Below are 17,596 nucleotides of genomic sequence, written 5' to 3' on the forward strand. Positions count from 1 at the left end.
CAGGGACCCCTCGGGCTGGTGTCGTGCCCCTCACACACACCTGGTGCAGGTGTGGGCTCACCTGGCGCCCAGGGGATGTTCCCATGGGGCAGTGGCTGATCCCACCTGGGAAAGCCCTGAGTGACCCCTCTGTGCACTCAGCCCCCGTGTCTCCCAGCGAGGACTTTGCCCATTAACCCTCCTGCCCTGTGGAGGGATGGAGGAGTGGGGGAGTGCAGGGTAGGGGGGGGGCCCACCACCACCCGGGGGTACAAAGTCCACTGCAGCAAATGGGCCGAGATAAAGCTGCAGAAACCAACCTCCCATCAAAGCCAAACAGGGAATGAACGTCCCAGTGCACATCTGAGACCTTAAAGGGACCCTGGGGAGTGACAGCACTGGCTGGACAGCCCTGACAGGACCCCCGTGTGGGGGAGGAGGACACTGGAGATGGTCACCTGCCCCATCTTTTCCTCCTCCTTCTGCCCCTGCCCAGGTGATTTGGCAGAGAATCCTCGAATGGTTGCAGAGAGTCCTCGAATGGTTTGGGTTGGAGGGACCTTAAAGATCCTGTTCCACACTGGACGCATTCCACTAGCCCAGGTTGCTTCAAGCCCTGTCCAACCTGGCCCTGAACATTTCCAGGGATGGGGCAACCAGAGCCTCTATAAAGCACCAATAACCTGTGCACCAGCACCGCCCTGCGCGGCCTCGCCCAGCCTGGCCACGTCCTCTGACAAATTACCATCCCTGTGGATTTAGGCCACAGTCCTGACCCTAATCCCAAAACCTACACAAGCCACCTGCACCTCTCAGGGCTCCCAGCGGAGCCCCAAAACAAGCCAGAGCTCCTGAGGCACGTGGGTGGCAGAGATCCAGGCTGACCCCCACGGACGGCTGGGTGTCTGTGCTCATCCCCAAAGTCACACCAGCAGGCAGGAAAATCTTACAGCGTGTGAGAAATCCACAGAAGCACAACAGAGACGCTCTGCCTCGCGTCAGGCTCTGATAAATTTTGCCCTGGCTCCTGCCCGGGTGGAATTGCTGAGCCGGAGCCGGTCGGAATGGCTCGTAGGAACCTCGTCAGGTGTTCAGGGCTTGTGGAAACTAGGACATCCTGACTTGCCGCTGGCTAACTCCTTTGTGAGAGCCCAGCCAAAGTTTCTCCACCTCTAAATTGGGGTGTAATGACACTTCCCCCTCTTTCATGAAGCTTCAGCTCTTTCTGATGTCGGTAGGAAAATAAATCACCGCGCGGGATCATAAAAGCCATCAAACGGCAACCTGGGGTGAACCGAGCCGCAGAGGGAGGGAAGGGCGCGGGCGCTCGGAAAATGAGAGGTAGGAGCAAACCAGATGTCATCGGGAGCTCTTTCCCCTGTAGGGTTAATGTACCCCCCCCTTCCCCTCCCTGCCTGCCCTGGAATTCCAGCCATTGGCTGGCTCCCGAGGTTTAGGCTAAAAAGCCTGTAATTAGGACCCCGGCTGCCGCGGAGCCAGTGCCTGGGCAGGCAGGGGAAAAAAAAAAGAGAGAGGGAAAAAAAAAAAAAAAAAGAGCGTTTCCCTGAGTGAGCTTGGATGTTTTCCTTTCGCTTTGCAAAGTTTTCCCAGCCCGGGCTCCATTCCCTCGCGTCCTCCGGAGCAGGGCGGGACGGCGGCGGCCGGCGCGGGGCTGGAGCGGGCGGCGGAGCCCGCAGCGGCGGAGCGCGGGGCCCGCAGCGCCGGGAAGGGGCAGGTACGTGCCGCTGGAAGGGATGGCCGGGGTCGGGTCCCCCAGCTACGCGTGGAGCTGGAGCTGCGGGAGAAGGGGATTGGGAGGCGGGGGCGGCGGGAGGGTCCCCGGTCGGGAATCGCTGCGAGGGGAAGAGGACGGGAGCGAGGGGGACGGGGGAATTTCGGCTGTTCTTCTCCGGGAGAAATAATTGGGGCCGGGAGTGATATCGTTGCCCCCGCGGCCTTTGTTTTCGGGAAAACGTCCCCTGAGAGCGGGAGGTGATGCCTGTTCCATCGTGCCAGACCCTGCCAGCCCGGAGCAGGCAGGTGCGCGGGCAGGGGGCGGGCAGGGCTGCCCGGCACGACGAGGGGCTCCGGGAAGGGGCGTTGGCTCCACCATCCCTCCTCTACCCGAGATCCGGCGGGAATGGGATGTTTTGGGGTTGGAGATGGAGCTTGGCCCCCTCACACATCGATGTGCTGGGCCATGATAGGATGGCCGTGGGGAGAAGTGGAGTGATGGGTCTTCATCCTGGTGGCCACGGGGACACGAAGGTGGTGGGTCTTCATCCTGGTGGCCGCAGGGAGAGGAGGGCTGGGGGTCTCTGTCCATACCTGCGGATGTACAAAGGCTGAGTTAGGGTGGGTTAAGGGGTTACTGCTCCCCGCCCAGCTGGGACAGCCAGCCATGCCTGTGGGATGGGGGAAAACACACCGAGAAAAGCCCTTTGCAGCACTGGCACATCATCTGGTGAGCAAACAGGCCACAGCATTGGCCACCGTCCCCTCTGGTGGCGTGCAGAACACGGTGCTGTGTGGCAGAGCAGGATGCTGAGACCCCCCCCATCATCTGGGGGGCTACACTGAGCCTGGCCCATGATCTGCTGTGCCCAGCCAGTGGCACTAAGCATTGCTGCACCTCGGGCCATCCCAAATCCAAGAGGCACAGCAGGCTCCTCCATGAGACTGGCTCCAGGTCTCCAGCCTGGCTCGGGCTGTGCTGCAGGACTCGCTGCTCCAGCTCGCCCTGCCAGACCTCAGCTTATCTCACCCCAGAAGATACATCTTTATTGCTCTGCATCTTTGTTCCACGCACCTTCATCGCAGCTGTGTTGACAGGAGCTCAAGCAAAAACAGGTTATCCCGTGGGTGAGGTGAACACGGAGCTGTTCCTCTGGAAGCTGCCAGTGCTGCTGGGCGCTCTGAGGGGATCAGGGCTTTTTGGTCACGGTGAGATGTTGTGTTTCCTGGGGGTTGTGGAGCTGGGGAGTGTTTGGTGGTTCTGAAAAATTGGCTGGAGGGGGTCTGGAAGTGGGTCTTCTAAGGTGGAGAGGTGGTTCTAGAAAAGCAAAGCTGTGGCAGAGATGCAGGTCGGCCCCTGCCGTGCTGGGAACAGGGAGCCTGTGCTGAATTCCGAATGGGCTGGGGTGGCTGCACTCCAAGTTAATGTGTGACCTTGGCAGGAGAAGGCTGGGAGCCCACACATGCTCCCTCAGCCAGCTGGAGACAGGGGCTGCTCCCGGGGAGCCAAATAAGATTAATATTCCCAGGAATTTTAGCCGCTTGTACCCAGGGAGCTGTGCCTGCTTCCGATCCTTCGGAGAGCAAAGGGAGCAGAGCAATCGCATCCAGAGGAGCTCCCAGAGGCTTTTACAGCAAAGGCAAATGACAGCCAGTGGCACCCAGCCTGTCCAACTGGTCTGTCACGTGTGTCCCTTCCTGGGGACTCGCTGGCAGGGAGAAGCAACTCCCCAAAGTGCCACTGTGCCCCTGATACCTGGTCTGGGCTCTCCCATCCCTGGGTTTGAGGGCAGGGGCAGGCTGGGAGCATCCCTGTATCCCAGCAGGGAAGGGCAATAGCAGGAGTGCCTGGAGGCAGCGAGGGAGGGCAGGAAGGAAGAGGGGACAGGGATGGGGAGCAGAGGAGACAGACCTGTTGGGGCTGCCTGGCTCTTTAGCATGGGAGGCGCGTACCTGTGTCACCGTCTGGGGCTAATTACAGGGACTTGTTTACAGCCCAGACGGCTGCCAGCCAGCGTAATCACATCAAACTGGGCTGGGCTGGGCTCTCCAGCACATCCCCATGGATCCACAGCAGCCCTGCCCAAGCCACTCTCCCCCAGCATCACCCCACTGTGCCGGTGGCCCTGGGACAGGGTGCCCAGTGCCACAGGGCTGGGGCCACGCTGGCACCACCAGCCCCACTGAGTCCCTGGAGCATCAGCGGGGTCTAATTACAGCAAAGCCCCAGCAGATTAGACAAATGCAGCTTGGAGGCTTAATGAGCCAAGCACAGCCTGGGAATGCCTCCCACTGGGGAGAGAGAAACAGGGACACGTTACCCAAACCAGGCAGAAACAGAGCTGGGGCCGGACACTGAGCCTGCAGAAGTCCCCACTCAGCATCCTCAGGGACACACAGTCCTGCTCCTCCTGTAGAGCCAAGACTGTTTCCTGGCCCAGCAGTGGGCCCTCACCAAGCCAGCAAAGCGAGGGCTCTCCTTGAGCTGCAAATACAGAGTTGGGCCAGATTATTTCATCCCTATCCCAAAGCACAGCTTTGAACAGCACCCTGCACCCAGCCCTGCACCCTCCTGCGCTGCCCCAGGGCTGGCAGACCCCAAAGCCCAGGAAAAAGCAAGCAGCCCTTTTGTTTTATCCTGCTGATTAGCCAATGTGCAGCGTTAATCATTGACCCAGGTGCAGGGCAGGGAAACCTGAGCTGCCCGGGCTGAGCCCACCCACTCCCAGCTCCAGAGCTGCCACATCCCAGCACCCCGAGATGCTGCATAGGAAAGGGCACACTGGCAGCAGGGGCTGAGCTGGGGGTGTTGAAGGTGTTTAGTGGGAGCAGTGGGGATGCTGGTGCTGGCCAGGATATCCCAGACAGTGCAGGCAGGGGGAATACACCAATCCCATCCCAGTGTGGGGAAGGGAACGGGTCCTCATGGTGGCAGAGGAGTAGGAGGACCCAGGTAGACAGTTTGGGGGTTCCCATCCCTCAGCCCTGAGCCCGAGATGAGCTGTTTTCTGCATGGAAACACTTTCCAGAGCAGTTGATCCATCCATGGTGGGCGTTGCACTGGGTGAATGCGGGGGTGCCCTGGGGCCGTTTGGTCACACCCCCCCAAGCAGCAGTTCAGCTCCATCCCACCCACAGCCCACCTGCATCCCACCGGGGCAGGAATCACGGGTTGAGAGCTTCAGGCTCTGGGCTGGCGTCCAGGGAACCCCAGGAGCCACCACATCACCATCTCGCCTTTGTTTTGGAAAGCCAGGGCAGGAAGGAAGCGCGTGGTGGAAAGGAGGAGGGGACGGCTGGGGATGGGTTTCCACTGTGTGACCCCGGGGCAGGCGTGGTGGTGGTGGCTGGGCCAGCCGGGCAGGAACAGCCGCCCGGGGCGGAACAATGGCAGCCCAGGGGGAAGGAATTATTTTCCACTGAGTTGGGCTAAACCTCAGCCTGTTCCCACTGCCCCCGCTCAGGGCTGGGCCACTCGACCGGGGATTAGCCACCACCCAGCAGAGGACTGGTGGCAGTTGGGGAAAATCTCCTGCTGTGGATGAGCAAAAAGCCGGAGCTGTTTTCCAAAGCCTCTTCCAGCTTGAGCTCGGACACCTGGGGTCTTCCCTACTTGGCTTCAACCCATCACCATCACATCCCCTCCCAGTACCTCCTGCTTGGCAGATAGAGCCCCAGCCCTGCTGAGTGCCTGTACCCTGGGTGTGGATTTGCTGTAAGTTTTGCAGAGAAAGGAGCCCCCAAAAGCCCTTGAACTCCTGCAGTGGTTCAGCCAAAGGTCTTGAGGTCGTGGTGACACAGAGCATCCTCCCGGCTGGACCTGCTCCAGGGTCCCTCCCTGGGACAAGGGGCTGCTCATCCTGCTACCACGTGGAGACAGATTACGTGTCCTGGGGATGGTCTCTCCTCCCTGCCTCACCAAGGGTCTCACCAGCCCATGCCCTCTCTCCCCAGCTCATGTCCCTGCCTCGCCCTGCATGGCCCCAGCGAGATGAGCCCCCGTCCTGCGGCACCACCACCGGCCTCCCTCCGGCCTCCTCCGACAGCGACTCCGGCTGTGCCCTGGAAGAGTACCCGGAACCCCCCGCGGACCCCGCACCCCCCGAGGTGGGCAGCATCCTGGTTCTCCCCCAGCTCCGTGGGTGCCATGCATGGGAGGTTCCCACAGCAGAGCCCTGGGATTAAACACATTCTAGCAATGCAGCTCAATCCCCCTAAAATTCTGCCCGTCTCTCTCTCCCAAGGCCCCGCCGTGCCTCGGCCCCCGCTCGCCGCAGCCCGGCTCTCCCTCCGACAGGACGCGGCTCCGCGCCAGAGCCCTCCTGCAGCAGCTGCCTCCCCAGGACTGCGATGTAAGACACTTATTTTTGGGTGCTGCCCACCCCTGGGTTCCCCCCCGTGCCCCGCTCACCCCGTGCCCCCGTGCAGGAGCGGTACTGCCCCGAGCTCGCCGAGGAGGAGCGGCGGCAGCTGCGAGCGTTCAGCGCCCGCCGGAGACGGGAGGCCCTGGGCCAGGGGCTGGCACGTCCCGTGCCCGGTCCCTGCCATGGCTGCCCCTGCAGGAAGGTGAGGTGTCCCCCCCAGCAGCCCTTCCCTGGTGGGGATCTGTCCCCAAAAGCCAGCCTGGCCCCAAACCCCGCGTCCCTTTGCCTTGCAGTGCGGCAGGAGGCTGAACAAAGGCGACCCGGGGATTTCGGTGTCTCGGCTGGGGGACCAGTTCTGGCACCCGTCCTGCTTCTCCTGCCACTTCTGCCACCAGCCGCTGGTGGATCTCATCTACTTCCAGCAGGATGGGAGGATCTACTGTGGCCGGCACCACGCTGAGCTCTTCCGACCCCGCTGTGCCTCCTGTGACCAGGTGGGTGCTGGGCAGGGCGTGGTTTGACCTCCCTTCGGCTGCTCAAAGCCCCTGCTCTTGGCTGGGGGCTGCAGATCCAGCAAGAACCGCTGATGGGCAGGAGGAAATGTTCCTTCCTGAGCCTTGCTGAGATCCCCGTGCCCATGCCGTGGGATGGGAGCTCTTCCTCGCTCCTCAGCACAGCAAAGCATCCTCCAGACTGTGGGTTCTCCCGCTGGGTGCTGAGGATGGGCTGTTTTCCCGCTCCAGCTGATCTTCATGGAGGAGTGCATCGAGGCCGAGGGCCGGCGCTGGCACCTGGAGCACTTCTGCTGCCTGGAGTGCGACGTGCCCCTGCGCGGGCAGCGCTACGTGATGAGGAGCGGCCGGCCCTGCTGCCGCGCCTGCTTCGAGAGCCTCTTCGCCGAGCCCTGCCAGGCCTGCGGGGACCCCATCGGTACGGCCCGACCCCCAGCCCGGGGGGGCTGCCCATCCCTGCCGGGTGGGCTGGGAGGGCTGCAGAGGATGGGTTTTGGCACACGGGGTTTGGCACACGGGGTTTTGGCACACGGGTGCGGGAAGAGCCTCCCCGTCACCTGTGGTTGCCCCCCCAGGTGCTGACAGCGAGGGGGCCACCCACCAAGGGCTGCACTGGCACGCCCGGGCCGCCTGCTTCTGCTGCAGCCTGTGCCGAAAGCCGCTGCGGGGACAGCCCCTCACCTGCCGCCGCGGCCGCCTCTTCTGCTCCGACGCCTGCAGCCTGTGCCAGGGCTCGTCCTCCTCCTCCAGCACCTCCGACTCCTCCGACTCGGCCTTCGCCTCGGCTCCGTCCCCGGACTCGACGCCCCTGTCCCGAGCTGGCCCGGCCGGCAGGACCACGCCGGGGTCCGGCGGCCCCTCGGCTCCAGGGGGCTGCAGGCAGCATGTGGAAGGGGCTGGTAGGATCCTATGGGGGGGTACAGGGGCAATTCCAGGCTCTGCTCAGCCCCTGGGTGCTTCATGGGGAACGTCACACGGGGCAGCCCAGTTTAGGGCTGGAGCAGCAGCGATGAGCCCCCAGCCCACCTCCTGTGGGAGGGCGAGCGGTGGGAGCTGGGGGTGGGCTGCTGCCACCCCCCCTGATGTCCCAGGGCAGCCCTCAGTGCACGAGGGTCTGTGGGAGGGCAGGCTCAGCCTTCTCCTTCCTCATTTACCCTTGCTTTCCTTCTTCCAGAGGCGTTTTTGGATCAGGCCCCTGTGCATCCTGCGTTCAGGAGCCCAGAGGACCACGGAGCAGCTGCCAAGGAGCGGAGCAGCGATGCTGTGCACGCAGGACCACCAGCCACCCACCCCTCCGCCCCCCAGCCCAGCCCAGAGGGGCCCAATGAGCCTGGAGCCTTGGGCCACCCGGTTTTGGGGGGCCCTGACCCCCGAACACCCGCGGGCCATGGAAACCCCCCCTCCCGAGCGGGCACATCTCCCCCCCGGCACAGCCCCTGGCCGGAGCACATCGACCTGCAGGACATCACGGAGGAGGAGGACTCCTGGTGTCCCACCTGCTCCTCATCTTCGGACTCGGACTCGGAGGAAGAGGGTTTCTTTTTTGGGAAGCCCATCCCCAAGCCCGGGATGAATTCCCTGGGCAGGGAGCCCCCGGGGAAGGCTGGGGGCAGGACGGCCAAGCCCCGGGGCAGCAGCAAACACTGCAGTGTGTCCTAGCAGTGGGGACACGGGGTCCCTGACGTCCTGCCAGCCCCTGCTGGGTGCTGCCACGGTCTCAACATGTTCCAAGTGCGTTTTGGACGTGGCCCAAGGCTGGTGGGAGAAGCTGCTGGGATCCTTCCCCCCCGGCAGCTGCTGGCAAAGCGCAGCCTGCAATTCCTGCTGGCCTCTCCCGCAATTAGGAACAGGTAAAGCAGGAAGGGAGCAGAGCTCACCTGGGCTCCAGCGCCTCAGACATGGCAGCAGCTCCAGGGAGAGCGGCCGGTGCTCCAGACAAGGGCAGCTGCCTGCACCAGACCTCTGGGCCGGGGTTGGATCCTTTGGATCCTTCCCTGGGACTCCTCCTTGCAGGATGAGCACCACTGCCACGTGCTCTCCATCTCTGGTGCCGCCGTGTCCTGGTGGCACCGTGGGGAGGGACCAGGGGGGCAGCTCTGCTGCTGCCAGTGACGAAGCTCCAATAAAGTTTGGCTGAAATCTGAACGCAGGAGGGTCACCCACTGTGACACCGACAGTGCCACCAGGGCAGTGTGACCCCAGGGGTGACCTCTGCCCTCTGCCACACCCCCCATGCTGGGTTCACTGTAGGAACCCTCCCTCACCCACCCCAGGAGAGCAGGATCAGAATGACAGCGGAGAGAGGGCTGCAACAAGAACAGGGTTTATTTTTAGATTTTAAACCAAGAACAACTCCCGGGGTTTGTGGGCACATCCCGGGGAATCAGGAATGGAGTGAGGAGACTGGATGGAGGAGAGGGGCTGCTGCTCTCCCTCCCTCCCACCACCAACCAGTAACACCAGCTCCTCCTTTGGCTGCACACAGAGGTTTGGGCAGGGCTAAAACTGAGCATACCCCCACCTTCCTCCCTCTCCAAGAGATATGGTGGGACTGCCAACATGTCCACGCCACCCTGACCCGCAGGCTCAGCACCACCTGAGCACAGCAGTGCCCTGGCACGGCTCCCCATCCCTCCCAGCCCGGCTGGAGGGGGGGTGTCTCCTCAGGGGCTGGGGGTGGCCGAGTCGTAGCTGTCGATGAAATTCTCCAGCTCCTGCAGGTGGTGGATCCGGCCCTGGCGCAGGTTGGCCCTGAGTGCCAGCCCCAGGGTTGCCTCCATGGAGGGCTCCTTCTGCAGCAGCATCGTGGCCACCACCGCGAAGTTGAGGCTGAACTGCTGGTACGACTGCAGGGCCAGGGGGTCAGCACCCCAAACCAGCAGCACACAGCTCCCCTGAGGGGTATTCCTCCCCCCACGCCCATTTTTTGGTCCACAACCCTCCTGGCAGCACCTGAGCCTCTGCAAACCCCTTCTGAGCATCTTCCCCTGCCATCACCATCACCAGGAGGGGATTCCCACTGCCCCCCAAAACGCCGAGTGCACATCCCGTCACCCAGCATCGCTCCAGAAGGTCCTGGGCTGAGTCCCCCTCATCCTGCAGCAGGTCCCAGAGCCCCACACCCCTCAGCCAGGGGCCCCCAGGACTCACCAGCTCGATGGCTGCCTTCCTGGCGAGGACGGCGGCGGAGCGGAGATCCCGGCGGGATGGGGAGGGTGTCGGGAGCCTGAAGCAGAGCTGCTGCTGTCCATCCCCAGCCTGGGGGTGGGAAAGGCAAGGAAAGATCAGATACTTTGGCAAGGGAGAGGGACTGGGCCAAACTGGGGCTGCCAGTACTGATTAGCCAGAGACTGGTGACCTGTTGGGACTTTGGCTCCCCAGGGTTTCCCCCCTTCCCTTGGGTGGCCCCTCTGCCCCAGCCCCAGCAGGGAGAGCTTCCAGCAGATTTCTGTCCCCCATTAGGCAGTAACTAAGCTGCTCTGGAGTGCTCTCCTTGGCTTTGTTAAAGCTCCAGTCCCAGGGTTGTTCATGCTCCACACACTCCCCCACACAAAATAATTCCAGTTATTTTGTTGGCCTTTCTCCAGCCCTCTCCCATTTATTGGCATCAGGGGCCGATACGGGCTCTGCCTCCAGACAAAGCAGCTCTTTAACCCCAGCCCAGAATCCTGCTGGGGTTCCAGAGGGATCCCACTCCACTGCTCCTGCTGTGGCAGTGCCCCCAGGCCCAGGGGACCAGCCCCATGTGGGGACCCAGGGGGGCACCCAGACTCCATACCAGGTTTGTCTCACTGGAGCCAGGAGAGTGCTGGGGCTCTGGTGAGGTCCTTGGTGAGGTGCAGGGATCAGGACAAGCCTGGCTGGGCTCTGCATCAGCTTCTGCTGCAGGTCCTGGTGGGACCTGAGAGTTTTCAGGTGGCTGAAGGCTCTCGAGAAGCTGTGGGAGAGAGAGGGGCTGGGGGAGGAAGGCAGGGGCTGTGCAGGAGGGGCAGCCAGTGCTGCCAGCACAGCCCCACCTGCAGCAGAGGCCTCGAGGGGCTCTCACCTGGGGAGGGGGACACGCCACAGAGCTGCCCCATGCTCTGAGACCCACCCCATCGTGGGCAGCTTCTGCCTCAGCTTCTCCAGCTCCACTTGGCAAACGCTGCTCTCCCCGGGAATGGGGGCTCAGCTCAGCACCCACCTCTGCAGAGCAGCTGGATGCCAGGTGTTCCCTCTCAGTGGGATCCAGAGGGGCTGCTGGGCTGTGGGGATGTGACCCATCACCTGTGCCAGCCTCGGGGACAGCTGGACTGCCCCGCTCTACCTGTGCAAGGGGTTACAGGTGTGCTGCAGAGCCCACGGCGAGGGCGAAAAGGGGTCTGGAAAGGGGAATGTGCCTCCTCCCAGGCACTGATTTTGGGTGGGAATAAAAACTATCCATAGGGGAAGCAGTGTGCTGCTGGTGGGGAGGATCTGGGGAGCCCTGTGGTGACTCTGTGCTGCTCCCTGGGAATCCCATACCTCGAGGTGCTCCCCTGCCCCAGCAGAGTTCTCCTCCAGTGGGATTGGCTCCGCTCCCAAAGCACAGGGATCCTGGTCCTGGCTGCCCAGAGGTGTCTGCTCAGCTCCTGGCTCAACCTGGGGACAGGCAATGGCGTGAGACTGGGACATGCCTGTCCTGGGAGAGGAGCTGTGGGACAGGACCCACGGGGTGCTGAACCCCAAAGGAAACCACGAGGCTTTGCAGCCCCAGAGAAGAGTCCGGAAAAACTCCCATGCCTGGCAAGGAGACAGCGAGGTGGAGAGTGAAAGGGCTGGACTAGAGAGAGGAGGGAGGCATTACAGTGGCTGAAGAGCCCTGGGGGTGCAGCCCCCCTGCCTGCCCCGGGAGCAGGGGAATCTCCTACCGGTGTCCCCGGAGCCGCCTGCCCCAGCCCCGCAGCGCAGGGATCAGTGGCCGGGCTCCTCGGAGGGGTCCTGGCCGGCTCAGGGGTCTTGGGGACCTCCCCACTCCCCTCTGGCAGGTCCTGGGGGAAACCACGACACCACACAGGGCTCAGACCGAGCCCCCTGGGGTCACTGCTGGGAGCTGGGACGGGGGGGGCAGGTAAAACCCCACAACCTGGCTCTGTTCCGGCCTCTCCACAGGACCCTGGGGGGACACGGGTGGCTGGGGAGGATCAGGGGGCTGCAGCTCTTTCCTGGCCGCTGGCTGGCTCGTCTTGGGGCGGGGAGGAGAGGCCCTGGAGGGTGGTTTGTGCCCTGCAGAGCGGGAAACAACGGCAGCAGCTCCTGGCTCTGCTCAGGGAGATGCTGGAGAGCACCAAGGAAGCAGGAACGGGGGGCAGCACAAACCTCTGGGGGGTCTGGGACCCCACTCACACGGGATCAGGGTCAGCTCCCGGCGGCTCCTGCGAAGGCGTCGGCCGTGTCTCCCCCTGGGGGGGTCACAGTCCCAGGGGGGGTCACAGTCCCAGGGGGGGCCCCTGCCACGGAACCCCCCTCGTCTCCTGCAGCAGCAAAGGCAGCCCCGGGGCCGGGGGGCACTTTAGGAAGGGGTCTCCAGTGCAATCCCCCTCTATGCTGAGCAGGGCCAGGAGTGTCACCCCGTGGCTGTGCCCCCACGCAGTGCTCACCCCCAGCGCCCCTTCGTGCCACCCCACAGCCACACGGACCCCCTGAACCCCCACCCTGGGCACGGCACTCACCCTGGTGGGCCAGCTGGATGCCAGGGTGGGGGCCGCTCCTCCTCCAAGGGGGGTTCAGGACAGGGGCCAGGCTGCCACTCCTGTAGGAAAGGGGGTGGGTTTAGACAGGGAATGGGACAGGGAATCCTCCAGCAGAGCGGAGGCTGAGCTGGGAAACCCGTCCCTGCACCCTGTCCTTGTCACCAGGGCAGTGAGTGGCCCCTGCCCCATTTTACCCACTCCCCAGCCTCAGTCCTGCAGCTGCTACCACCCCCCCAACCCACAAGCTCACTGGGAACCAGTCCTGTGTGAAGTCCTCCTCAGGTCCTCTGCCATCCCAGGGGGGCGGGGGGTAGTCGTGGGGTGCCCATATCCTGTCCTCCTCCTCCTCGTTCCAAGGGATGCCATCAGGGCCAGGGAAGGGTCTGGGACCCCTGGGATGATGCTGCAACAAGGAATGGTTGCCCATGAGGATGGTGGCACACTGGGGACACTCACAAAGCTGCCACCCCCTCAGCCCATCTGCCCCTCACCGGGTCCCAGCCCTCTCCAAAGTCATCCACAGGTCCTCGGATTTCTTCTCTGTCATCCCAGGGGGGTGCTGGGGGATAGTCATGGGGTGCCCATATCCTGTCCTCCTCCTCATTCCAAGGGATGCCATCAGGGCCAGGGAAAGGTCTGGGGTCCCTGGGGCTGGGCTGCAATAGGGAATTGTAGGTGAGGACAGCGGCTCACTGGGATGTTCTGGTTTTCCTGCTGTTCCCCCTCCCCACTGAGACCCTCAGCTCTTTCTGCCCCTCCTGCTCCCAGGGGAGCCCCTGATTTTGGCTACCCTGGATTTGTAGGGGAACCTCGACAACACCTTCTTGTAGCAGGACACAATTAGGGTGAAACAGGTCAAATTTCACCTAATTGCAGAGTTACCAGCGGTGGAGGGGGAGTCACGCTGCTGGTGGTGTCCAGGAAAGCTCAGAGCAGCCTGGCTCAAATATCCCAAAATTAAACACCACGAGGATGTGAAACCCAGTGTGTCCTGAGAGCAGCTGGCACTGGAGGGGATGTGGGGGACAGATGTTTCCTGAGAGGAACCAGAGAGCAGAAATAACTTATTTAAGGATAAATGGAGTTGTGCTGAGCTGGCAGGGCTCCCCCAGCAACGCCTCACTGACACTCCGTGGTTTCATCCTATAAAAGCTCAACCCCACCTTCTAACAGTGGGATTTCCAGCACAGTCCTCCTAGGAGTGCGTGTGGATTCCTCCCTGGAGCAGGGACACCCCTCAAGGTCCCTTCCCGAGGCTGAGCCAAAGAGATTTGTGTTGGTCTGGGTGAGTAACATCAATCTCTACTTAATAATTATTAATTTAACTTTGAAACCATTGATTTAATAAACAGTGCACTACAGCAATGGTTACAACCATCTATAACATGATTAAGGCCCTTCAGTCTAATCATTACCACCAATGGAAATAAATAATTTATTTTACCTATGTAAATGTATTTGTTTTGCCATTCTTAACCCTGTGGGAGGGAAGTGGTGTGAAGCCTCCATTACACCCGTATAATCCTTCAGGCACAAACTTCTGACCAAGTCTGGGGCTGGATCCACGTGTGCCCAGACTCCTCTGTGCCTGGGGGCTCCAGGGGAGGGTGTCCCTGAGGAACTCTGGCTGAGGGTCCCACTCTGCCCGTGGCACATCCCCCACCAGCCCCTTACCCGGAACCATCCGCCCCGGCCCCTCCTGCGCCGGTGCTTCCAGGGCGGCTCATCCCAGGCGTCCTCGGGGCCGTGAGGGGGGCACGGCCCTGCTTCTGCTCCATCCCCCCACGGGCAGGGCTGTGCAGAGAAGAGAGTGGTGAGACCCCCCCTGCACCCCTGCCCCGGCCGGCTGCTGAGCAGGGGTGGGAGGCAGGAGCCCACCCGGCTCCTCTGCTGGCCGAGGGCCCAGACTGTTCCCAGTTCTTCCCCAAACTGCAGCAATGTTCCCAGGCTCCTCCATGCCCCCAGGGATGGAGCAGCGGGTGCCCACCCTCGCCCCCCAAAGCTCCTCTGCTCCCACCCGCCCTGGCAGTTCCCAGAGCGCCCAGACCCACTTACCTCCCTGGGGAAGCCCCTCCTGCAGCCCGGCGGTGGGAACATCCTGCCCGAAGGACGTCCTGGCCCCTGTCCCAGGGGAGGGGCGGAGAGGGGCCCCCGGGGGTGTGGGATCTGCTGGAAGGGAGAGGTGAGGGTGAGCACAGGGTGAGTACGTCCCACAGGACGTCACTGCCGGCTCGGGAACGCTGCCACCCGGGTGCCACCCTGCAAGGGGGGGACTTTCGATTTCGATGATCAGTGGAGCATAGAGGGGGAGAAAGTAATTCTATTAGGATGTGAAACCAGCCAGAGTATCGTACAATGTTACTTTACTGCACGAGTTAGCTGTGAGGCCCATTTTGTCTTCAGCAAGTTAACTGGATGTCCCCTATTATCAGAGCCGAGTTCCTCCTTGGCTTGCAAGATAGACACAAACAGCCTTGAAACAGAGTGGTAGAGGTTGTACACAGGGGTGAGAAAGATGCTGGTGAGAGGAAGATTCTGTGGGCAGGGGTCGCTGGCCCCTTGCCCTACAGCAGGGCATGCACAGACGTGCTATCAGGTGATGAACAGGCGGGGTTTGGCTGCCACCTTACACTACGTCCTGGCCCTACGTGGTGCAATGTAGAGCTGCTAAAATGGGGTGTCAGGACTGCTGGGGTGAGCAATACTCATCGAGACTGTGTTGCTCTGTGGGGACGCCCGCTAAGCCTGGGCACCGACCAGCTGCTGCAGATCCTGGCAGCCCTGGCCTGTCTGTGTGGGTAAGCACAGTTTATTGAGAGAAACCCAAAGTTTTATATCCTCTTTTGTATCCCTTTAATTCCCTTTTTACTAGTCAATACTGTAATAAAAGCTGTTTGTAGTATTGTATGAATGCCAACCGATAAAGTAGTTTTTCCTGTATTCTTTTTCAGCTTTTGATTCTCTTTGCTAGTAGTTTTTTTTTTTTCTCGCTGCAATAAAAGATTTTGTTTTTTCCTGGTAGTGTTTGAATGCCTGTTGTACTTGCCTTTATTCCGGGCATGCATTCAAAGGAATTAACACGCACCCGCGGCGCTCCCGGAGCGCTGGGACACCTCCAGAGCCCCCCCCGGCCAGCCTGGCATCGCAGTGGGGTGCCAGCCCCGCTCCAGGTTCCATCCCTGCTCCCACGGGACGGTCTGGGCTCTCCACAGGGACGGGGGATGCTCCCCAGGGCAGCCTTCGTGGCTCCCTCCCCGCCGGGCTGGGGGGGTCAGAGATCGGGGGATGCTCCGACCCCAAACCGCCCAACCCCCGGGGGCACTGAGCTGCAGAGCCACCCTCGCCCCGGGCACCGTCGGCAGGGACCACCCCGGGGTGGGGCCGGAGGGAAACACAAAAAACACGCTTTTGTCCCTAAATTGCGGTTTTACCTGGCACGGCAGTCTCGGGTCCTGCAAAGCAACTCTGAAGTACGGAGGAGGGTGGGTTGGAGCGCCCTGCAACCCCGAACCCCAATCCTGCACCCCAGCCCTGCACCTATGCACTCCCGACCTGCAGCTCTGCACCCTAATCCTGCACCCCTACACCCCAATCTTGCACCCCTACGCCCCAGTCCTGCAGCCGCACACCCCGCTCCGCTCCCCGGGGACGCCGGCTCTCCCCCAGCCTCTGGTTCCACTCCAATATCCGCCGGAACCGATCCCCCTCTCCGAGGAGCTCTCCCGGAGCGCTCCTGTCCCTCCCCCTGGCAGTTTTCCCTCCTCTTCCCATCCCGCTAACAGCACTGATTCTGCTTCCGAAAGCAAACACTCCTTACCGAGGGGGCACAGCCCCCCCAGTGCCCGAGGGTGCGCAGACCCCGGGCAGCGCCGCTTCCCTGATCCCCAGGACAGCCAAAATCCTCCGGGAATCTCGGGTCCATCAGCAAACCGGCCCCAAAGCGGAGTGGGACGAAAGACCCTCGACCGGCACCCCATCAGCCCCTGGGTCTGCCCCGACCCCACCTCTGCGGAGCAACCCTGGAACGCGGGTCCTGCACCCCCAGGGTACACAAAGGGCGTCCCTGCACCCCCAGGGCATGGAGCATCCATGCAGGAGCGGATCCTGTACCTCCAGGGCATGGAACAACTGTGCAAGGAGGTTCCCTGCACACCGTGCAACCCCCCCCCCCCTCCAGCGCCTGCCACCGTCCAGCATCACCTGGAGCAACCACACAGTCCCCGGGATGCTCCAAGCCTTGTGCCGGGATATTTGGGGGGGCAGGGTTGCAGCAGAGCCTGCAGGGCCGAGGAGGGGAAAGGAGAAGGGTGAGGGGGTCCGGAGAGCCCCGGCAGGACGGGACCCTCCCATCGCACCCACCTTTGCTGCCATGCGGGAGGAGCGGCCCCGGCACCCGGACGGGCTGGGGGCTGCTGGAACTGCCCGTGTCCGTCACTTCCCAGCGTGTCCCGATCACCTCCTGCCGCTGCAGCCGGGTTTGGGCCCGACTTGCAGCATCACCACTCCCCAGCAGCCCTGGGGACGAGGCTCAGAGGGTCTCCCAAACTCTCTGCCCCTCCTCCTTATCTCCCGGTATTCCCGCTGGCAGTGACGCTCCCGCACCTCGTTAGCAGCGGGCAGATGTGTTGGTACCAGGTACAGACATCCCGCCCAGCCCCCGGTCATTTATCACCTTCCCCTGCTCCGAGGCCTGGCTGGGGAGGTCTGGGGACGCTCTGATAACAAACTGGTCTGAACTGGTCCGCCCAGCAATGCAAATTCCTGCATCCGCACGAGGTGAAGACGGGCCGTGACCTTGCAGGGGCTGAGATAAGGGCGGAGAAGGGAGGCTCCGGCTGAGCTCGCTGATCCCAAACGCCAGCGAAGGAGGGGATGAAAGGGAAAACCCGAAGTGCGAGGGGGAGTAAAACCCTTCCAAGAATCCAGACGAGCCGCGCCGGGTGTGGGGCCGGGGCAGCCCTGGGCCCGTCGGAGCTGGCTGCTTCCCAAGGCTGCTCCCACCGGGCAGATAACACACAGCTCTCCAGCTGGCCCCTTAATGAGAGCCCCTAATAGCCCTAAATCAATTAACTAGCTGGGTGGATCAATTAGCTCGCTGGGATTTGGGAAGGGGATGCAGCAGCAGGGACAAATGTGGACGGACAGTGTGGCAGGACTGTCGCAAACAGTCTGATAAAATAACCGAGGTTGGATCATAGGGAAGAAGTAGCTGTGATTAAAAGGTGGAAGATGGCAAAGCACCGTGTGTAGGGTTGTTGGGAGTGTTGTGTTGGAAGTGTGCAACCACAGAAACCCC

The 17,596-nt window shown here is 62.2% G+C and overlaps 2 protein-coding genes across 3 annotated transcripts; one reads left to right on the forward strand and one right to left on the reverse strand.

Moving 5' to 3' along the window:
- Positions 1-1,330: 1,330 nt before the first annotated feature.
- On the forward strand, positions 1,331-8,819 carry PRICKLE4 (prickle planar cell polarity protein 4). Its single transcript, XM_051808957.1, has 9 exons — positions 1,331-1,359; positions 1,582-1,714; positions 5,668-5,820; positions 5,958-6,065; positions 6,142-6,279; positions 6,371-6,571; positions 6,821-7,007; positions 7,165-7,488; positions 7,764-8,819. Exons 3-9 carry the CDS (start codon positions 5,671-5,673, stop codon positions 8,246-8,248), a joined length of 1,593 nt encoding a protein of 530 aa, XP_051664917.1. The 5' UTR covers positions 1,331-1,359; positions 1,582-1,714; positions 5,668-5,670; the 3' UTR covers positions 8,249-8,819.
- Positions 8,820-8,896: 77 nt separating this feature from the next.
- LOC127480624 (basic salivary proline-rich protein 1-like) lies at positions 8,897-17,309 on the reverse strand. Of its 2 annotated transcripts, XM_051808955.1 has the most exons (15): positions 16,903-17,309; positions 16,660-16,815; positions 14,356-14,469; positions 13,975-14,094; positions 12,792-12,956; positions 12,551-12,703; positions 12,280-12,359; positions 11,927-12,081; positions 11,694-11,833; positions 11,479-11,598; positions 11,093-11,209; positions 10,683-10,895; positions 10,368-10,526; positions 9,740-9,847; positions 8,897-9,435 (listed from the first exon to the last, which is right to left on the reverse strand). In XM_051808955.1, the coding sequence occupies exons 2-15, from the start codon at positions 16,669-16,671 to the stop codon at positions 9,253-9,255; spliced, it is 1,839 nt and encodes a 612-aa protein (XP_051664915.1). In that variant the 5' UTR covers positions 16,672-16,815; positions 16,903-17,309; the 3' UTR covers positions 8,897-9,252. The 2 variants fall into 2 exon arrangements, with proteins under 2 accessions (XP_051664915.1, XP_051664914.1); XM_051808954.1 differs by lacking the exons at positions 16,660-16,815; positions 16,903-17,309 and adding an exon at positions 15,732-15,973 and having other exon boundaries at positions 10,368-10,895.
- Positions 17,310-17,596: the final 287 nt, after the last annotated feature.

Source organism: Manacus candei, unplaced genomic scaffold (genome assembly GCF_025592945.1).
Source record: "Manacus candei isolate 608988 ecotype Guabito, Panama unplaced genomic scaffold, ASM2559294v1 h1tg000073l, whole genome shotgun sequence".
NCBI lineage: Eukaryota > Metazoa > Chordata > Aves > Passeriformes > Pipridae > Manacus > Manacus candei.

Bases quoted from the DNA above. Each gene is read 5' to 3' on its own strand.
- LOC127480624 (XM_051808954.1), bottom strand. From the start codon at position 14,397: ATGTTCCCACCGCCGGGCTGCAGGAGGGGCTTCCCCAGGGAG. The intron at 12,957-13,974 runs GTAAGGGGCTGG...TCCCTATTGCAG, and splicing joins GCCGGGGCGGATGGTTCCGG to CCCAGCCCCAGGGACCCCAG. The intron at 11,834-11,926 runs GTTTGTGCTGCC...CCCGCTCTGCAG, and splicing joins GGGTCCCAGACCCCCCAGAG to GGCACAAACCACCCTCCAGG.
- PRICKLE4 (XM_051808957.1), top strand. From the start codon at position 5,671: ATGTCCCTGCCTCGCCCTGCATGGCCCCAGCGAGATGAGCCCCCGTCC. The intron at 6,280-6,370 runs GTGAGGTGTCCC...TTTGCCTTGCAG, and splicing joins ATGGCTGCCCCTGCAGGAAG to TGCGGCAGGAGGCTGAACAA. The intron at 7,008-7,164 runs GTACGGCCCGAC...TTGCCCCCCCAG, and splicing joins GGCCTGCGGGGACCCCATCG to GTGCTGACAGCGAGGGGGCC.